At 55.5% G+C, this 20,448-nt stretch overlaps 7 protein-coding genes across 7 annotated transcripts; 3 read left to right on the forward strand and 4 right to left on the reverse strand.

Moving 5' to 3' along the window:
• Positions 1-994: 994 nt before the first annotated feature.
• J7T54_008239 (uncharacterized protein) lies at positions 995-3,669 on the forward strand (the record flags this gene model as incomplete). The annotated part of the gene is made up of 2 exons (XM_051508463.1): positions 995-1,135; positions 1,183-3,669. The coding sequence occupies 2 exons, from the start codon at positions 995-997 to the stop codon at positions 3,667-3,669; spliced, it is 2,628 nt and encodes an 875-aa protein (XP_051360477.1).
• A 425-nt stretch (positions 3,670-4,094) lies between these two features.
• On the reverse strand, positions 4,095-5,145 carry J7T54_008240 (ribosomal protein L10; the record flags this gene model as incomplete). The annotated part of the gene is made up of 3 exons (XM_051508465.1): positions 4,095-4,101; positions 4,155-4,915; positions 4,972-5,145. The coding sequence occupies 3 exons, from the start codon at positions 5,143-5,145 to the stop codon at positions 4,095-4,097; spliced, it is 942 nt and encodes a 313-aa protein (XP_051360478.1).
• A 380-nt stretch (positions 5,146-5,525) lies between these two features.
• Positions 5,526-8,822, forward strand: J7T54_008241 (uncharacterized protein; the record flags this gene model as incomplete). Its single annotated transcript, XM_051508466.1, has 4 exons — positions 5,526-6,076; positions 6,133-6,813; positions 6,868-7,237; positions 7,818-8,822. 4 exons carry the CDS (start codon positions 5,526-5,528, stop codon positions 8,820-8,822), a joined length of 2,607 nt encoding a protein of 868 aa, XP_051360479.1.
• A 646-nt stretch (positions 8,823-9,468) lies between these two features.
• J7T54_008242 (Mitochondrial protein import protein-like protein) lies at positions 9,469-10,832 on the reverse strand (the record flags this gene model as incomplete). The annotated part of the gene is made up of 3 exons (XM_051508467.1): positions 9,469-9,785; positions 9,836-10,742; positions 10,797-10,832. The coding sequence occupies 3 exons, from the start codon at positions 10,830-10,832 to the stop codon at positions 9,469-9,471; spliced, it is 1,260 nt and encodes a 419-aa protein (XP_051360480.1).
• A 1,143-nt stretch (positions 10,833-11,975) lies between these two features.
• On the forward strand, positions 11,976-13,373 carry J7T54_008243 (uncharacterized protein; the record flags this gene model as incomplete). The annotated part of the gene is made up of 3 exons (XM_051508468.1): positions 11,976-12,096; positions 12,150-13,018; positions 13,077-13,373. The coding sequence occupies 3 exons, from the start codon at positions 11,976-11,978 to the stop codon at positions 13,371-13,373; spliced, it is 1,287 nt and encodes a 428-aa protein (XP_051360481.1).
• Positions 13,374-13,694: 321 nt separating this feature from the next.
• Positions 13,695-16,204, reverse strand: J7T54_008244 (Dynactin subunit-like protein; the record flags this gene model as incomplete). Its single annotated transcript, XM_051508469.1, has 2 exons — positions 13,695-15,651; positions 15,708-16,204. The coding sequence occupies 2 exons, from the start codon at positions 16,202-16,204 to the stop codon at positions 13,695-13,697; spliced, it is 2,454 nt and encodes an 817-aa protein (XP_051360482.1).
• Positions 16,205-17,531: 1,327 nt separating this feature from the next.
• Positions 17,532-20,406, reverse strand: J7T54_008245 (putative nucleolar complex protein 14; the record flags this gene model as incomplete). Its single annotated transcript, XM_051508470.1, has 2 exons — positions 17,532-20,000; positions 20,110-20,406. 2 exons carry the CDS (start codon positions 20,404-20,406, stop codon positions 17,532-17,534), a joined length of 2,766 nt encoding a protein of 921 aa, XP_051360483.1.
• Between the last annotated feature and the right edge of the window lie 42 nt (positions 20,407-20,448).

The following is a 20,448-nucleotide window of genomic DNA, read 5'->3' on the forward strand; positions in this document are numbered from 1 at the left end:
GAGTGTGTGCCAAGAATCGACTGCTGCAGCAGGGGACCAGACTTTGCTAAAAGGTGTGGAGGATTCTTTCGCGATTCGGGCAATTGGCCCAGCAACTGACTTCAGATTGCGGGAAACACTCGGCACGCGGCCTGAAAGATGCCCAAGACTGACCTCATTTTTGCCTGCCCTTGGACGACTGGAGCTGCAATACCCTGGGGCGCGGCGAATATGTATACTGAGGCATGCACGTCGAGGGAAATGGTGAATCAATGTCATGAAGATAGCATGTGAAGCACCAAGAAAGCGGCGAGTCGGTATTACCCAAGACTAAGGTAAGATACCTTAGCCATTGGGGACTGGAACCTTCATCCAACGAAGGCAAGCACATTGTGATAGGTAGTGCTTGCCATCCCCTTTCACGCAGCGTGCCTTCCCACTGACAATGGAGTCGCTCGACAAAGGTACAAGTTGGAAATTCATCTCAGTTGCTGACACACTGTGCGGAGAACTCCCGTGAACGCCACAGGACATACTGTTCAAATTAATCTTCGACACTGTGGCTAGGATTACAGAATTTGGTACTTTCTCAATCCTGTACCTTCAACACCCATCTTAACCCTACGTCGTTGATGACTGGTGAACGAACGCTGCTGGCCCATTTGGAGCACCTGACGCAGGAGACACCCACCTATCCTGCAGCACTTTCCATCTGTAGCCTTCAGCCCTCATGCTACGCTCCTATGGTCCCGTCAGGCTTCGTGCTCGCATTCCGAAAAACACCCTTCTGACCGCCAAGGGTGTCCACTATAGCTCACGACTATGTGGCATCGGACCCGCTACCCGCTGTCCGGCCCAGACACACCAACTCAGAAGCAAGAAGACCAAAACCACAGTCAGTCTCGCAGACTTGCCCCAAGGGCTCGTGCATCAGCCCCAAGAACACGCTCTCCAGCAAGAGACCGCCCAAGATGAGCCGCCCTACCCAACAGTGGTGCTACAGGCACGGCGAAACATGGACAAATTCGACAACTGCGTCCTATTGACTCGCGTGGGCGGGTTCTATGAATTGTACTTTGAGCATGCCGAGGAATACGGACCTTTGCTCAATATCAAAGTGGCATCCAAGAAAACCAATGCGGGCCCTGTACCTATGGTGAGTACGTACAGAGCACACGGGAAAGATTTTGCTGACCACAGTAGGCTGGATTTCCCTTCTTCCAGCTAGACCGCTTTCTCAAAATCTTGGTGCAAGATCTCAGTCGCTATGTTGCCATTGCCGAGGAATTTCCAAACGATGCTCCTGAAAAGGTTAAGTCTGGAGGTCTGATGCACGATCGCAGAGTCTCTCGGATTATCACTCCGGGGACACTGATCGACGAGAATTTCATGGACCCTTATTCCAACAACTATGTCATGGCAATCCACATAGGTGAACCTGAGAGCCCAGACGCGGCCGATCACCCGGTGCTCCCGCTGGGACTGGCATGGCTAGACTTGTCTACTGGCCACTTCTTCACCCAAAGCACAGATGTTGCATCCCTGCCATCCATCCTATCGAGGATCGGACCGAGAGAAATCGTGCTCGACCAAAGTTTGGAGCCGCAAGTGGATCATCATGTCTTCACCATAATGGCAGAGGACCGGCATCTGATTACGTATGCGCCTGGCGGAGGCTTGGCCAACATGGCAGACTGGACGCCGTACTTGGAGTCGGACATTCCTCCGAGCATCCAGACAAGCTTCACGCAGGATGAGGTACTTGCCGGGGGTCTTGTTCTGAATTACGTCAAGGACCGACTTCAGGGACTTACTATGAAGCTCCAGCCGCCTCTTCGACACGAGAACATGGAGATTATGAGTATCGACAAGAATAGTCTCCGAGCACTTGAGATCAAGCATACGATACGCGACGGCGCGTTCCGAGGCAGCTTGCTGCATGCCATCCGCCGAACCGTCACCAAGAGTGGCGCTCGCCTACTTAATGAGTGGCTGAGTGCCCCGTCGACATCACTTGAGGTTATCAAGCGCCGCCAGGACCTGGTTGCGCAATTTACCCAAGACGTCGATCTACGCGACTCGGTAATCATGCTCCTCCGGAGAAGCTCTGACTCCCAGCGCTTGGTGCAAAAATTTGCCTTGGGACGAGGTGATCCCGACGACTTGCTCGGGCTGGCAGCCACGATCCGCGCAACTGAAGACATTGTCACTTTACTCAAGCACGCCAGTGCATCGGCCAATCCCGGTGCAGATGATTGTCTCACTTTCCTCACTTCACGTATCAGCCTCGAGGAACCCCTGAAACTCGCCCAGCGGATTAAGGAAGCCATCGATGAAGAAGGTGTGGTTCACCAGCATGAGATTGAGGACTCAACGACGGGAAAGGTCCTTGCCTTGGCCGAGGACGTGGTCTCATCTGAAGGCGAAGAAGCAGACATGAACTTGCTTCCTAAGGGCAAGCGCAAAAGACCCACGTCACTCAAGGAGCATTACTCGGAGGAAAGTGAAGCCTGGGTCATGAAGCCAGGGGCGAGCTCTGGACTTCAGAAGCTCCATGCTCAACTAGCCCAATTGCAGCAGGAGAGGATGAAACTTGCCGAGACCCTTCGCAACAAACTGGGCGCCTCTTCGTTGACCTTGCGCTGGACACCAGGCCTGGGACACATTGCTCACATCAAGGGGAAAGACCTCAAGCATGTGCCGGTCGTGCGAACCTTGTCGTCGAGCCGTTCCACACGCTCATTCCAGATTCCGGAGTGGACCGCACTGGGGCAGCGTTTGGACCAGACTCGCTTCCACATTCGTGCTGAAGAGCAGCGAGTGTTCCACTCGTTGCGAGAGCATGTTGTGACCAACCTGGTCAAGCTCCGTCGCAGTGCCGCAGTATTGGACGAGCTGGACATTGCGACATCCTTTGCAAAGCTAGCCGAGGAGCAGAATCTCGCCCGACCGCAGCTGACCCACTCCACCTCACACACGATCATAGGTGGCCGTCATCCGACTGTCGAAGGCGGCCTGTACGAGCAAGGTCGCAGCTTTGTACGCAATGACTGCCTCGTCGGTTCGCCCTCAGCAGGCAGACTGTGGCTGATCACCGGACCCAACATGGCTGGCAAAAGCACGTTTCTGCGCCAGAATGCTCTCATCACCATTATGGCTCAGATCGGTTGCTATGTTCCTGCCTCTTTCGCGGAAATCGGCATTGTCGATGCCATCTTCAGCCGCGTGGGATCGGCCGATAATCTGTATCGCGATCAAAGCACCTTTATGGTGGAGATGTTAGAGACAGCCCAGATCTTGAAGCAGGCCACGCCTCGCTCTTTTGTCATCATGGACGAGATCGGCCGGGGCACGACCCCCGAGGACGGCACAGCTGTGTCATACGCGTGCCTACATCACTTGGTCACGGTCAACCAATGCCGCACACTCTTTGCCACGCATTTCCACGGCGTGGCTGATCTTGCAGCAGAGGAAGGCCTGGGGATCGGGGGTAACGGTGTGGTGAAAACATATTGCACAGATGTAGAGGAAGATGGGCAGAAAGGCTTTGTCTACATTCACAAGCTACGAGAGGGCATTAATCGACAGAGTCATGCCCTCAAAGTGGCGCGCCTGGCCGGTATGCCTGACCTAGCAATGGCAACGGCCAAGCGTGTGCTGGAGAGAGACCCCGCGAACGGAGCCTCCTAAGGACTACAGAAAGACAATCGGGAGTTTCGGTTCCTTTGTACTGTTAGCCACGATACCCTTGGAAATAGGCTTGAGGAATTTTGGTGTAGTAGACTGTGTCATAAGGTGTTGTTGATATAATGCGTGTCATCAGGAGATCAGGGTTAAAAAGCTCATGATTATTTCTTAATCATTCAGGTAAGAGGTGAAAGTGGCTGAAATTTGACTAACCTTTTCAAAGTACGACACAGATTGTGCAGTCACACATCACCATCGCTGTCATGTCGTGCGTGTTCATTGGATATCGTGTCTCATTGTCCCGTTGCGATGGGTTCAGCCGACCGACCGGCGATCTATGTAGCTCTCGACTGAAGATCATATCTCGTGATCCGAAGTCATGACTGCGAATCCCGCACATCGTGACTGTGAAACGTGTGGCTTTCCGTTTAATCGCTGCGAGACGTGTTAGTGGGGAGAAATGCAGGGGTGGGCGAGATGGTACATACAAAAGACCACCGAAGCCAGACTCGTCAGAGTCCTCAGCCTCCGACTCCTCCTTCTTGGCGTCACCAGCAGCCTCAGTGGTAGCGGCAGCACCACCAGCAGCGGGGGCGGCAGCGGCGTAGGCGTCGGGGTTGGCGATGCGGTCCTTGAGCTCCTCAATCTCGGGCCAGCTGAACTCGGTTTCGATGGCGACAGCCAGGATGTTCTTGTAGCCGTTGATGACGGAGTGCATGACCGAGGGCAGGGTGGGGAAGCCAATGGCCAGCGAGACGGAGGCGATGGTGGTGATGGCTGTGGCGAAGGTCTTGAGGAGCTCCTCCTCACCAATGTCGAGGACGGAGGCGGGGAAGGTCTGACCCTCGTCGTAGACCTGAGCAATGCCCAGACCGTAGGTGAAGGGAGAGATGTTGAGCATGTTGAGCAGGGTGGCCTCGGAGGGGCCGACCTTGCTGCCGGCCTCGACGAGCTTCAGATCAGTGGTAATCTCAATGGTACCACGGGCAATCTTGGTGGGGACACCGAGGGCCTGGAAGAAGGAGGTCTTTCCGGGCTCCATGCCGGTGTTGCCAGCGGGGATCCACACGTCTGCGGGCGCGAGGGCACCAGCACGGGCAGGGGCGGCGACACGGTTCTCGAGGATCTTGTCACGGATCTCCTTAAGGTCGCCGTTGGTGAAGACGAAGCCAACGTTGCCCTTGACGTGGGGCAGGAAGCGCTCATACTCAGGGTGGTCGGGGATGAAGGTCTTGAGGGCACGGCGAACCTGTCATTGGGGTCAGCATTTTCCAGTCTGCTGTCGCGAAGTTCGAGAGTCGGTACCATGGTGTTCTTGCCCATCAGGACGACAGCCTGCTTGCGGAGAGCATGGCGAATCTCGTGCATCTGCTGGGACGAGACATTGTCGATCTCGACAATGAAGACGGACTTGTACTCCTCGAGCAAGCCCTGGAGCTTGTCGAAGTAGCCGCTCTTGTTGATGTTCTTGCCCCCCATATCTTCTTATTTTATGAAGGCAGGTTGTTTAAGGGCAAGGGGTATCTCTTTGATGGTCTGTGGGAGATAGCAAGGTGTTTGGGTGGTTGACGGAACCAGAGTCGCGAGGCTTTCTGAAATTTCGCTACTATTTTCCGTGCGGGCACGTCCAGCCAGTTAGGGCTCGCTGCGCGCTAGTCTGCAACAGGCAAGGTGAGTGATCCAGGTGCCAAGAGTTGAGCTAACCGGAAAAAGATACGTACCTTTTTTTTTTCATGATGTCTGATGAAAGCTTCACAGGCCCTTCGCAGCCTTGTTTGAGAGACTTGGCTTACTGGGCCCAAATTTCATCAATACTTACAGATTGAAGCTGCAGCCACTCTCTGGCTGGTTGCGCAAACATGTATGCGAACGTCCAGATCCCCTATAGCCAGGTCCATGCCCTCGGCAACATCCTCCTCGCTGCACGATCAGGCCAACTGCACACCTACAGCCTCACCGATGGCAAGCTCATCTCGACATGGAAGCACCCCGACGTGGAAAAGGTCGCCGAGGCTGTGAATCGAGTTGCGGAGGAGAGAGAGGTGGCATTGGCGACTGGAGCTGGTGAGGACGCCTACATGGCAGACGACGACAAGGACGAGCCACCAGCAAAGCGCCAAAAGATGCTCAGCGAGGAAGAGTCCAGTGTATTCATTACAACAGATATGCCACCAGCGGATGCAGTCGACGGAGAGTCATCCAGCAAAGGCCAGAAAGGCAAGGGGAAGGATAAGGCAAGCCGGAGCCGCGTGCGGGTGGAGGGACGCGCAAAAGTGCCGGATCGGCCATCGATTACGCACCTCACGAGCACGCCTGACAATAAGCATGTCATTGCCGTCACTGGTCATGATAAGGCTCTTTGGGTGTTTGAGCATGACGGCCAAGGCAACCTCAAGGAGCTCAGCTCAAGGTTGGTTTTTTGGCGCAATCCCGACAAAGCAATCAATCCCAACTAATGTGTCGCAGGGTCATGCCCAAACGGCCAAGCTCCATTGTCGTCGGACCTGACTCCGCGATTATCTGCGCCGACAAGTTTGGCGATGTGTATTCTCTGCCTCTTGCCCCTGACCCCAACTGGAAGGCGCCAGTCGTCGCAAAGACGGTCACGGAGACCCCTATTGAAGCCAACGAGTTCACTGTGCATTCGAGGAGGAACCGAAGAGCTTTGGAATCTCAGCAACTACAAGCAAAGAAGAAACCAAACAATGAGCAGGACAAGGCCACAGACGCTCCCGCATTCGAGCTCACGTTGCTGCTTGGCCATGTCTCGCTACTGACGGCCCTTCTCGTAGCTGAGCGCGAGGGCAGAAAGTACATAATCACAGCAGACAGGGACGAGCACATTCGCGTATCGCGGTACATCCCCCAAGCTCATATCATTGAAGGGTTTTGCTTGGGACACAAGGATTTCATTGGCGATTTGGTCATTCCTGAACAGCGGAGTGACATCCTTATTTCAGGCGGCGGAGAGAACGAGCTGTTTGTCTGGGACTGGCTGGCAGGGAATCTGGCCTCCACAGCAAGCGTCCTGAATTTGGCCCAACAGATTGACTCGACAATCACCGAGGTTGCTGTCAGCGGTCTGCATTCGCTGGTCTATCCGTCCGAGTCAGGAAAATTGACCTACGTTCTGGCGATCTGCGAAGGGTATGTTGTTCGAATTTCGTGGGCTTCGACTGATTTTGCTGACACCTCCTACAGGATCAAAGCAATCTTCTCCTGGCTTTTGACAGACGACAACAGGCTCAACCACCCTGGGGTTATCCAGCTACCCGGTAACCCTCTCGACCTCGAGATCTCTCCTGTGGAGGGTGATCCGCCAAAGATTGTCGCCGCAATGGACCCAGGAGCGGCAAACCCTGCAAACTCAATCAACATCTTTACACTCAACATGAACGAGGAGCGGCTATCGGTGGATGACATCATGACGGTTGAAGAAAACAGCGTGAAGACGTCAGATATTGAGGCGACCGAGGATGTTGTGCGTGGTCTATTATACAACGTGGAATATCTACGCAAGAAACGAGGCGGCGGCGAGGATGGGGAAGGCGGTGATGCTCCTGCGACTGAGGTTGAAGCGTCTGAAGAAGCTCAATCTTGATCAAATGGGAGCTGGCAGTTTCTATCTCAATGCTTCTAGCCGAACAAAACAAAATAAGGCAAACCTCCAAGGGTCGAACAAGGGCAGTACGCGAGTGATTGGCCTACGATGTGTGGAGGGTGATCTTGCTTTCCCTTGACTTCGCCAAAGTCAACGAACGAGTCCCGCACAACTGCTCTTGTCTCTCATCTCACCACCCACTCACAGTGAGCTTGACCGTAAACGCCACCTCTTTTCACAACGTTTCAACCCCCTCTTTACCTTCTCGTTTCTCTATTTTTGATTGTGCACCTTGCTCATGGCACTGGACATCTTTGCTGCTTGAAGAACCGGAACCCATCCGCGCTTTCACACTGCTTATCCCTCAAAAACCACGAAGACAGACATAATGAGTTTCGTGGCCATGTCTCGGTCTCTAGAGATCGACGGAAACGAGTTGGCCGTTATCAGACCCAGCATCTCGCCTCCTAGCTCGCCCCTTACACCCCTGTCAACGATATTTGGCAGATGGTCGGAGACGTCCCAAACACCGACAGGGGACAGTCAATAGTTCTTTGGTAGCTCTCAAAACGACGAGATACTATACGTTCAGAGCGACGTCACGGCACTGTCTGATGAGGCAAACGAATCTCAATACGACAGCCAAGAAGAAACAGAGGCCGACGATAAGGAAGAGGGAGACATGCTTGACGAGCGCCGTCATGACCGAGAACTATCGAGCAAGATTGACGATCCAGAATTTCCGGCCTACAGCGGTAGAACTCAAGAAGACTACGTGACATACGCGTGCCTGGAAGCGATGTGGGAGAATGTGCGTGACTACCTGGGCCGCGAGGAACGCGACACCTTCTTCGCACTTGTTCCCATGAGCAACAAGTGCAAGACGAAGAGTGTGCTATACGCTCACCGAATCCACCGAGCCATCGTGATGGACCCCAGCACATTCAACTGCGCACACTACCTCGTGCTCAAGGTCATGTTTGGCCTGGAGGCTTGCATGCGGCAGTCCTGGTGGTCCATATTCAAGAAGAAGCATCCCCAACAAGCAGCGGAAGACGAAGAAGCGGCGGCCGAAAAGAAGGAGGCGGAGAGGATGGCCTCTCGGACGCGCAGCTCAGCTGCCAGGGCAGCATCTACCCTCAGGACACCAAGGTCCATGTCGAAACAACACCTCACGAGCAAGATTATTCAAGGCACTGGAAGCCCAATCCAACGCTCCAGTCAGTCTCGGCCCATCAGTCGGGGACTTTCGCTCGACGTCTTCGCGGCCAACCGCTACACCTCACTCACGCCCTCTTTCTCCGCGCGCAGGGGTAGCCACGCGCCTGCTAGGGTCAACCGTCTCCTCAACTTTCGACAGCAGGAGACAAAACCGCCAACACAGACAAACACGACTGACGTGGCCGAGTTGCAGGCTCGGGTCTCGCAGCTGGAGCTGGAGAATGCGCAGAGCGTCGCTAGAGTGCGCGAATTGGAAGAGGCCCTGGATTCTTTTAGGTTGTTTGCCGCTGAGCTCAGCACACTCTTGGACACAACTCCAGAGCAGCAAGACTGATGATGCAGTCCTAGAGAGTAGTAGCATGGCGATTCTGCATTCCTGTGCTTGGGGAGAGTCTATGCTGGAAACGGCGGTACGGCGGAGCGCACAAGGTGGTTGAATAGCTAAATGTCAAATGCTACCTATAAGTCTGGTCATTGAGCAGCAGAGCTTCGAGGCAGCCATCGGATATTCGAAAGGTGGGCAAGTATTGGTACTAGTTAGACTAGCAAAAGGCATCGCCAGCAGGTCGACATGGTCATCAAGTGTCATAGGACAGTACAAAGTGGCTTTCGCAGTTTATTTCAATTACAAAGGCGCGGTCTACGTCGGCGAACAACTCAGACCCTCATCGTCAAACGTCTATGTCCTCTAAACGCCAATTCTGCAAAAAATATGAAAGAAACCAGCCTCGGCGGCACGCAGCCAACTGCTCTCCCACCCAACTCCTCGCCTCATCTGCCACACCTTGCTTCTCCCCTCCCCATGCTGGCAATGCTTCATGGCGAAGAAACGTAACATTCATGTTCGTTCATGCACTGGTATCATTAAAGGCTTTTCCCATAGTCCACGCCTACGCGAAGCTTGCATGATGCGGCTACCTGCCCCCTGAAGATACAGGAGCGAGCCGATCAGTCATGTCGCGGTAGTTAGATGTCGTGCTTTATTGCGAGGCGCACTGCACACGCTCGCCGCCGGGCTGGCCATCCTCGTCGTCCTCATCCATGCCGCCGTTGTTGAAGACACGGCTCTGCGAGGAACCGTCCATATCCTCGAGATCGGCGGGCTCAGTCATGGCCTCGGCGGGTGGCACGTTCTGCAGAGCGGGCGAGGGAAGGATCTTGCGGAGCTGCTCGAAGGCTTCCTCGTTGTCGGTCCAGCCCTTCTCGGGAAACTTGACGCTGAAGCGAATGTACATGTTGCCAAAGTCGTGATGCCTAGGCGACGGCATACCTTGTCCACGGATCATCTTGACGGCGTCTGCTGTTGTCAGTGGATTTGCTCTAAGAAAAGGGACCTTGAGGACTTACCGTTGGCAATTGCTTCTCCAGGCATAATATCGATGCTGAGCCACCTGTCGTCGAGGTGCTCGATGTAGATGGTACCTCCAGCCAGGGCAGTCACGAGCTCAATCTCGCAGTTGTAGAGCAAGTCATCCTCCTTACGGGTGAAACGTGCGTGGGGCTTCTCCTCAATTTCAAACACAACGTCGCCGGCCTGGATTCCAGGAGACTGGTCGCCTTCACCCTTAAACTCGACGCGAGTCCCACTGCGGACACCCTTGTCAACGTGGACGTGGAGGACCTTGCGATCGACCACGGTCTTCTTTCCTGCGCACTGCTTGCAGCGATCCTTGTCCTTGATGATCTCTCCCTCTCCGTTACAGTCGGGGCAGACGGTCTGGAAGCGCTGGATCATGGGGCCCATCTGGCGCATCATGGTCTTCATACCGTGGCCATCGCAGCCTGTGCACTTCTTGACGGCACCCTCCTTGCCACCGACACCAGTGCACTTGGGACAGATGATGGAGCGCTGCAGGGCCAGCTTAGAGATCTTGCCGCGGTAAATGTCCTCGAGCGCAACCCTGTGAGTGTGGTGGATCGTGCGGGCCTTGGGAGGTCCGCGCTGGCCGCCGCCCATGCCGCCAAACATACCTCCCATGCCACCGAAACCGCCGCCGCCACCACCGAAGAATTGCGCAAACAGATCCTCGGCGGCCATGCCACCACCGCCGCCGGCGCCGCCCTCGAGACCGGCCTCACCATATTGGTCGTAGATGGTGCGCTTCTGTGAGTCGGAGAGGATTTCGTAGGCGTGCGAGACCTCCTTGAACTTGCTCTCGGCGTCGGGGTTGTTGGCATTCTTGTCAGGGTGGTACTTCAAGGCATTGACCTTGTAAGCCTTTTTCAGCTCAGCATCGGTGGCTGTGGGTGAGACCTGGGCATTGGGTTAGTATGTCGCGTTGTCGGATCGTGTTGTCGAAATACTCACCCCGAGGGTGTCGTAGTACTTTGTCTCCTTGACCATGGTTGCAGATGTACAGCGTGTCGCGTGTAGATTGAGAGTCTAGTTGCGCGCGTCGACAAAGATGATTGAAGCGAATGAAGATCTCTTCTATCGTGGGATTAGTAAGACTGATGGAAATCCGGGCGAATCTGCTAGAACCACCGCCATTGCGGAATTTCCGCAAAGTCCAGTCGTTTCATCGCGCACGCACAATCGCAGACGAGGAATCGCACGTACCTTGGCACCAGAAGCGGGTTGATCTCGCTCGACGCTTGGTTGTTGGGAGATACGACGAGCAAAGATTAGATTTCGCGGGGCAGGGAGAAGTCTCGATATGAGTGGAGCGCGGGATAAGCAATCGACAGGGGGTCGGATAGGCCCTGAGTGCTGGGATGAGATGCGGCGTATGGAGGAGAGGTGAAGTCGTTGTTGCTGATGAGGAGGAAAAAAGAAGAGGGAAAGCGGGAACGAGGCAAGACAGAGGCAGGTGTTGAACTGACTACGACTTTTTCTCAAGAGGCGTCCGTCTGTCTGATGCACGTCCGGTTGGTGTCCGTCAGGCTCCAGTCGGTAGGGAAAAAGCGTCAAAGGCACAAATGGTGTGAGATGGTTGGCTGGCTGCTGCAGGGTCGCTCCAACCGTGCGCCGCCTCATGGAAGGGCATCGAAGAATGTCGATGCGATGGGTGGTACATGGCGTCAGCGCTTGAGTGCGATGACTAGAAGGTACCTCTTATCTACGCCTAGTGCCCAAGTAGTGGTCCCCACCAAAGCCAGATTTGAATACTTGGTGATAATAATAATTGATTAGGCGAATTCCTGGTCGAGTGAGATGCTAGTGAATACTATTCCATCCTATTACTGTAAGCACGCATCCTCGTCTCGATTGTTGTAATCATGTAGCACTTGTACGGAGTACCGCAGTACTTAGCAGGGGTTGCGCTTCATCCAGCAGCCTTCATGTTGTTAGCCAATACTTGTGCCCCTACCACGTCCTCAGTGGTGACTCCGGCGCTAAGCAAGTACCGACTAGCAGATCTGCTCACATGATTAATAAGAGCTGCCCATCCAGACAGTGTCAATTCATCCATGTCAGCTTCAACCTGGAGCGCGCTTACTCTTGACTGACCCGTTCAACCACATCAAGCTTGCTAGCAGCATCGCCATGAATGCACAGGCTACGCAACCTGCCAAGATCGCCAAACCTCCACCGCAGCGTCGTAATCCAGACGCACGTCGGGAGCAGAACCGCAACGCATCGCGCAACTATCGTAACACAATCTCCAGTCCCGTGACATGTAATTACATCCTCGCTGACCCAAGTAATCGCTTCGTACAGGCCAGAAGAGGAAAGAGAAGCTCGCTCTGCTGGACCAACTCACCTCACAGTCCACGGTGTCCGTAGACCAACCCCGACAATCCAACAGTCATGCCGGCAACAGTCAAAGAAGCAGGGAGCAATGTCACTCGGCAGACCCTGTGCCTGACCCAGAGATCGAACTCATAGATCTAGCAGTCGATCAGGCGGCCGTCCATGCCCCCGCCGCCCAGAAAAACCACGTCCTAACAGGGCGTCTGACAGATCACGGCTTCAACGCATGGTCTGGGACCAGGTCTCTCCAAGCCCATCCATCCACTGCCCTCTCGACGAATGAGTCGTGGCAGCTGTCCAACTCGTCATCATCTACCTCATCACCTCCCACGAGCCTTGAAGACGACGAAGCAGTTCTCACCGCGCTGCAGCACATCCAGACGCTGAGTGTCTCACAGAAACGCGCCTTGCTCCGCCATCTCAAGGAGCAGACGCCCGCTCTCGAACCAGCACCAGCCATCATACCAGGCGCAACTTGGGCGTCGAGCCATAATACGCCACCCGGGCCCCCGAGGAGTCGTCTGCAAGAGGAGGCCCGCCGCTTCGCAACGTTCATCGACCGGCACATGACCGGCACACTGTCCCCGATGCAGCTGTCGCGCATCTACGTCGTGGAGGCGGGTCTCTTTGGTGCTCTGTTCGCCAACTGCTACGCACTCGGGATGAGCGACATTGGGCCCATGATAGTGGAGAACGGATGCAGCCCCTTTTCCATCGGGCCGGAGACGGGATATCACGAGTCGCAGCTGGTGTCGATAAAGCCCAGATTCCGAAGCATCACGCCCGATCTGCAGCCCAAGGATATACAGCTCACCTTTGGCCATCATCCTTACATCGTACGTGCTGGCCCCTCCACGTCCTGGTGTTGAGGAGCTGGAGGCTAACTTGTCGCAGGACGTGATTCCATTTGGGGACTTCCGCCAGAGAACACTGCAGGCTCTGAGCGCTGAAGACGTTACCCTGGACGAGGACCAGCTGTGCCTTGACTTGGGAGGTGGGGGCCTGGTTTGCTGGGGCAGTCAGCAAAGCTCCCTCGGCATGGAGGCTGGTGTGCCGTGGGATGCACGCTCGTGGGAACCCCAGATGTGGTTCATGAAGAAGTATTGGGACCTCGTGGGAGGGTTCGAGGGCGAGATGTACAAAAGTCTCGAGTGGTGGCACCAAACGCGAGGGCAGCAGGTCTCGTGGTAGTGATAAGTGACCAAACACAGCATCTCTCATGGTATAGGGAATGAGATGGTACGCGCTATGACTACAGAATCTACCTCATGTGCTGATCTCGCGAGACCAAGCCTGAAAGAGAAAAGACACGAAGGGGGGGGTCCATGGTATCATAATGCCCAACCAAGCCATGCAAAGCAAAAAGCATTGAACGCAACCAAGTGAGTACCAGGCGATATCATCACGCCTCACACTTGCCAATTGCCAAAAGGTCTCTCTCCCCTTCAAGGATATCTGTACGCTTTCGCTTCTCAACGTGTTCTTTAAAGGACTTCTGTCGCCGAAGATAATTTAGAACGCATCCTCGAATGGGCAATCCACACTATCGTGTCCGTCACGCTCACACATGGCGCACCACTTCTCGGGGTCCATGATGCCGCTCTCCTTTCCAGCAACAGGGCCAGACTCCATTGGGTCGGGCATAGGCCTCCTGGCAGCCGGGGGAGCAGGGCTCCTCGACCTGACCGATGCAAGTGGCGCAGGCCTTGCGTCGTCGTCGTCGTCGCCTCCCTGAGGTCGTAGGGCATTGTCGTTGGCCAACTTGGGCGTCGACTGCTTGCGGCCATCATCCGTCGCCGTCGGCTTTCCACCATCAGGCCCAAACATGTTGGTGCAGGTCAGAATGTCGTGGCCACTGGTCTCGCAGATCTCGCACCAGAGAGTGCTATGCTCGGTGGCGTTGGACTGGTTGTCGCTTTCGCCGACATTGTTTGCACGGCCAGAGAATCGGTTCTCGTTGGCGGCGGCCAGGACAACCGTGTCGCGAGAGTCCCTGAGCGACGACCTCTGTTGGTGGGTATTGTTAACATTGTTTCTGTTGCTGTTGCTGCTGTCGACGCGAATCTTCTCGAGCTCCTGCATCAACTCCTGCTCGCGGCTGCTCTTCTGGGACAAAATGGACTGCAACTCGGCCACTTGTCGCTCAAGGTTATCACGGGCAATCTTCTGCTCAATGACGTCGTTTGCAATGAGCGAGCCCGGTCGTTGGGGAGGTGACCGCGGCTCACTGGCCGAGTCACGGCTGAGCGAGTGAATGATGGCCTTGAGGCCCCTGATCTCGTCGTCCTTGGCCTCCAGCTCCTTCATCGACCCCTTTTCCATGATCGGACTCTGCACCTGCCCGCCCTTCTCTCGTTCCCGTCGCAGCTCGGTGCGCGTCCTTTCCACCTCACCACGCAAGAACTCTACTTCGCCTCGCGCCTCGGCCTCTCCTCTGCGGGCGTCCTCTAGTCCCTCTTCAAGCTCCAGCACCAGTTCCTCGAGCTGCCTGAGTTGTGTCGCGACCGATTCGACGTCCACGTTGCGAGACTCGAGTTCCCTGATATCTGCCATGAGCTCTTCCATGCGCTTCTCGTAGACCCTCTCGGTTTCCGTGCTGGCCATCTCGAGGGCGTCAATCGTGCTGCGAAAGTCGGCGCGGTGCGCATCAAATTCAGACGTGAGCATGGAAATCTTCTCATTCTTCTCACGGAGCAGATTGCGCAGTTGGGAGGTGTCCTTGTCAGCAAACTCGCTGGAACCATCCCTCAGATCTCCAGCGTTCTCCATAAGGCCCTGGAGCTCCGTGAGACTGCTCTCCATCTCGTTCAGCGTGGCAGATTGCTCTTTCAGCTGCTTCTCCTTGTCCTCGAGCTGCGCCTTGAGGCGCTCTATCTCTTCGCCGTTGCGCACGTTGGCCCGTGAAGCAGAACGCGTGGGAGAGCGCGGTGCTGTGACGAATGGAGTGGCCGCGCCGACATTGCCATTTGTCTTGGATCGCGGCAGGCCCATTCCCGAGAGGTCATCATCGAAGGAACCTAGCGCAGAGGCACTGCGAAGGGGCATGCTAGGTTTGCGATCCACGGCAGGCAGCCTCTTGCTGGGATCACCAGCGGTGCCTCGCACACTCTGAGCGAATCGGTTTGTCGGGCTCCCGTAGCGTGAAGGCGTCTTTGCCGGTCCTGCGATCGACGGCCGAGGGCCAGGAGTCATCTGCGTTCGGCGGACGGGTGAGTCGGGTCGAGCAAGTGAACTTCGTGGTGCTGACCGCTTCCCCTGAGGGCTCGGAGCTCTTGCGCCAGGCCCCACGGACATGCTGAATTTGGGCAGCCCAGGCGTCGGAGGGGTGTAGTTGGTCGAGTTCTGCGATCCGCTCTTGAGCCCAGAGCTGGGTGTCGCGGGGAACGACATGCCCGAGTCCAGTCTCATAGCTTTGGCGACAGGCAAGAAAATACCGGCGCCAGGTATCGATGTGGCAAAGTAGGAGATACTATGTCCTGCGTCAGCGAATCTCTCGTTGCAAAGCAGAAAGTGGACTCAATATACCCGTCGACGTCGCCGTTGTTCTTTCCGCGCGCCGCATACTGGGCGTCGAGCTCGACACCAGCAAATATGCCCTTCTTGCCCTGGACGGGTCCGACGAAGCGCACGATACCTTGCATGTTGCCGGGCACATCGACAGCGTCGCCCACGTCTACATCTTCAGGCATGGTCCTTCCAGGCGTTGCGGGCGCCATTGTGAATCGCGACCCCGGGCGGTCAATCAGATTCTCGTCGTGGTAGATGTCTGCTGCGTCGTGTTTATCATTGGGGATGCTGGGCAGAAGAGAGCTCTGCGTCAGGGTCGCCAGTGAGGTCCTGCGCGAGAGTGGAGCCCGGGACGCCCGTCGCGAGTGCGAAGCGTATGCCGACTTGAGGTTTGGCGTGGATGCAGTGTTGCTTGGTCTGCGCAGGGCTCGACGTGTGGGAGGAGTCTGGGGGATAGGAGGAGGAGGATGGTGAAAGGTGGCCGCCGTGATGGCTGTCGCAGTGGGTATCGACATCACGTCCAATTTCTTGGCGGCAGCTCCCGTCTCGCTCGCTCAGGTGTCAATCAGTCAATCAAAATTCGCGGGTGCTCGCTGGGCCTGGGCTGGCGCGGATCCTGTCCCTCCACCGTTTACCCAGTAACCGTCGAGCCGTGAACCGTTTGGCTGCCCCACGCGACGGCAAGCCTAAAGATAGCGTGTCGAGCACAGGGGAAATCTCGTAAAGGGTGGGTTCCCTCAGAGATCTCTCCGAACGCCCTTTGATCTTCTTGATTCGGCGTCAATGATCGCAGCACTTGCGTTCGGTCGTGGTGAGAAGCCAGAGCTTGATTCTACCTCGCACCACTTCTGAGGACTGCGTAACCGGTACTTGGTGCAAGAGGAGCGGTAGTCGTTCAGTTGATAGAACCGTGGGGCCGTTGCGGACTACCGGGTATCCGATGCTGAACTTGGCGAGGGAAACGAACGTGGTGATGATGCGATTGCAGCTACCTTACAATACCTTGCCTAGGTACTGAGTGAATGACGATGGGGAACACCTCTGGTAAACAAAGAGAACGAAGATGAAGGGGATAAAAATGCCATGCACAATGAGAAGCGAGCGAAAGTTGAGCTAGAAAGATCAGATGGGCGACTACTGTACATGTACTGGTCTTGTTGATGTTTTGTTTTTCGCTGCATCAACAAGCTGCAGCGTCATCATCCGTCCCACTGCAATTGGAGGCTTTAGGCGCTGCGCCAGCCGCTGACCGCCAGTCCGACAAAAGAGCAAGCAGTCATTCCACAGGGCAGCGAGATGCTCCCATCATTGTGCCAATTTCTCGCAGGCCTCGTGTGCCAACAATTGGCAACATGAAGGCAGTATGGTCGCTACCCATCAGAAGACCTGCCCATGTCAAGCGTCACCAGCAGGACACCAGGGGATCAAGCCTTTTCATCACATCCTCCGAGCTACAGCTTGCTGGCCACAGGAGAAGAAGCTCGCAATATTCACGCTGTTTTGTCGCCATCAAGGGGTACATTCGCTATGACATGAGTTACCCCTTGCGCTTCTGCAGCTTCTGTTGACCGCACCTATCAGGGGCTCGCCACATGCTTCAAGTGCCCCAGCGACTGCATGCGCTGCTGCACGTATGAACACAGACCAACCCTAGCTATGGTTCCCCTGCAGGTGTCCTTACACTAATGCAATCCCTTTCAGTACATGTACGATGTCCGGGCAATGGAATGGCACGGAGAGCAGCAAACAAGACATCACATGCTGTGCGCCATCCTTGATGTATCTGTATACACGGTTCTAATAGGCATACCTCAGTGACAAACGATATGGCAGGCGACGCGCTTATCTGTTCTTTGCTCGCTTCCTCGCGCTCCTCTCCCTCTCGTACTCGTTGGCTTCTCGCCCCTCCTCGCTCTGAATCTCCGATATCAACCTCTTCATCTTCTTCTCGTGCGCCTCGTCCTTGGCCTTCTTGACCTTGAGCTTCTCCCTCGCCATGAAGTTGGCATCCTTGCGGAGCTCCCTCATGGCTCCCTTGCGCTCCTTCTTGTGCTCGGCCTTGAGCTTGGCCATCTCAGCCCTCTCGCGGTCCGGGTCGTAGTGCTTGTTGGGATCGAAAGAATCCTCAAACTTGGGTATATATGTCTTGATAGCAAGAGGGCGGTGATGGTGCAGCTCGAGCGGCCTTCGTGCCAGCTTCGCCAGCCGCATCATCCGCTCAAGCTTCGTCTGCAGCTTCTCGAGGCGGCTGATCAGCTGGGCAGGTAAGTGTGCGCTGTTCTTTTGAATCAAGACGCGCTTGACCACATTCTGAACTTGATCAAAGGTTTCGATAAAAGCGTCTTTGCCAGTCCACGTGTCGGCAGCGGCATCGCAGACTTGCAGGGCGGTGTCCATGAGAGAGACCTTGGTTTCCGTAGCCAGCTCCGCTTCGACCTCGATGGCGCAGTCGCTGCACCTCAGCTTCCTCGGCGTGACTTTTTGCGCGCCAGATATGCGCAGCGCTTGGTCGGAAGCATGGAGAGGGAAACGACCGAGACTAGCCTTGGGTGCAACAGGTGACAATGCGCATATTGTGTTCAGCAGGAAATTGATGACTTCGGGGACGAACCGCTTCACTGGCTGCTGGAACTGAAGCATCAAGATCGATAGATAAACACCAGTCGCGTGCTCTCCCAGGGTGCGTGGGACCTTGATGCCGAGATATCGGGTAGCTGTCAGGATACCCGGCGTCACCACCGAGTTGAAGTGATCTGAAGGTGGGAAGACTGTGCCCACGGCTGTCAACATGACGATATCTCCGACTTCCAGTGCCAAGGGTCTCTCCTCCTTGATTTGAATCATCATTTGTCGGAAATGATTGCCAATCTCGACAGGGAACATCTTGGACAGAGAGTGGACGTGACGAACAAGGCTCTCCAGCACAGCAAACGACGGCCATACTGCTGGGTCAAAGGCGACGCCGAAGGGTTGGGAGATGAACTCGACCAAAACCGTAGCAAAAGTGCCCAGACGTTCCTTGTTCTTACTGTCCAGTTTCGGGTGATAGAGCGCACGGATCCTCTGTACGATGGTTGGCAGATGGACCAAAGGATGGGCCCGCGCGATGGACTCAAATTCTTCTTTGGTCTGAGGGCATGGAAATGTGAAGGGAAGCCCCTTGTCGTCGCCCTTTTCCAACGCAGTGGTGTTTTCTGAGGATTCAGCCTTGAACATTGGGTTGCGAGCCTCCTCTTCGTTCAAAAGTCCTTTGGTGAACTCGTCCTCATCGTCACTCTCGCTCTCGGCACCATCGGCTGCCTCTGTTTCTTCCAGATCGAGTTCGTCTCCGCTGTCGAATGGATTGATGTCGGAACCGCTGGCAACAAGATCGTCGTCAATGACAAAGTCGTCTTCGTCGTCGAATCCGAGCTCGGCAGCCGTCGGCTTCTTCTTCGTAGGTGCGTCACGGTCGTTGTCCTCGTCGCTCTCTTCCTCGTCAGACTCGTCTTCCTCAGATTCCTCATCTGCCTCATCCTCTGGAGCCTTCGATGCGAGGCCACCACCAAGACCGAAATCGTCGTCATGGTCCATATCTTCGTCCGAGTTGTGGTTCTTGGCTTTATCGTCCTCACTGGCATCACTGTCGGATACAGATTCGCCTCTCATGCGTTTTTGCCTCTTCTCCTCGAGCTTCTTGAGGAACTTGGCTTCATCTTCAGCCTTCTCCTCGTCTGTCTTCGTTCGGTCAGCTGGCTGGGCTCTGCGATCTTGCGCCAGCTTCTTGACCTCAAGGTCAAAGGTCTTGTTAAACGCTTCACGATCCAGCCCGCCCATAGTGGGGATTTCCGTCTGCACAGGCTCCGGGCGCTTGCTTCCTGAAGCGTACAGAGCGGCGCGAATCTCCGCCATATCCTTGTCGATCTGGGCGCGGAGATCATCGTCCTCGTCCTTTGCTTGCTGCCGCTCATACTTGTGCATCTTCGATTTGGCGATGACTTCTTCCATAATCTCCTTCTTTGTCCTCTTGCGCTGCGGCTCTGCCTCTTCTTGATCTTCGGCCGCCATCGCACGAACCCTTTTGCGGCGCTGTTGCTCTCGGTCGGAAATGTCACTGGCGGCGTCGTCCAGGTCTTCGTCGAAGTCGTCCACGGCCTCCTCCTCGTTGAATACCAAAGCCTTACCGCCGTGCGTCAGGCCACCCATACCCATGTCGTCCATGTCTTCTTCCAGATCGAAAGCGTTCTTCTTGTGGCTGCGGATCTTCTCGCGCGCGAAACGCTCCAGCATCTTCTCCTCTGGCGTCATTGTAGGATCATTCTCGCCAAAACGCTGATCCAATATTCCACCAACTTTGTTACGATGCTGCATGTCGAGAAGCAAGGTTTGACGTCGCTGCCATCATTAGCATGGGTCGGATCCAAGTACATGAACACCGCACCTTCTCTTCTGCAGCAGCCTTGGCCTCACCAGGTCTGCCCCTGATGCTACCAGCCTTGGGGTCCGGACGATTACTCGTCACCTCGAACTTTGGAGCCTTGGCATGCTTGAGGTCGAATGGATTGAACTGTTCGCGGATGCCACCCAACACTGCCCCTCGTTGAAGACGCTTGTCGTTGCGTGCCTGCTCATCCTGAGCGGCGCGGCGCTTCTGCTTTTTTGACTGCTGGGGCCCTGTGATGCCTTGATCTCGCAAGGATGCCTTGAGGCGCTTCAGCTGGGAGCCGCCGCCAGCCATGGTTGCTGTATCGAGTGCCGTTATGGTTGCAAGTCTGTCGCG

The sequence above is a fragment of the Emericellopsis cladophorae genome, assembly GCF_022114955.1.
Source record: "Emericellopsis cladophorae strain MUM 19.33 chromosome Unknown NODE_44_length_188334_cov_123_963608, whole genome shotgun sequence".
In the NCBI taxonomy this organism is placed as follows: domain Eukaryota; kingdom Fungi; phylum Ascomycota; class Sordariomycetes; order Hypocreales; family Bionectriaceae; genus Emericellopsis; species Emericellopsis cladophorae.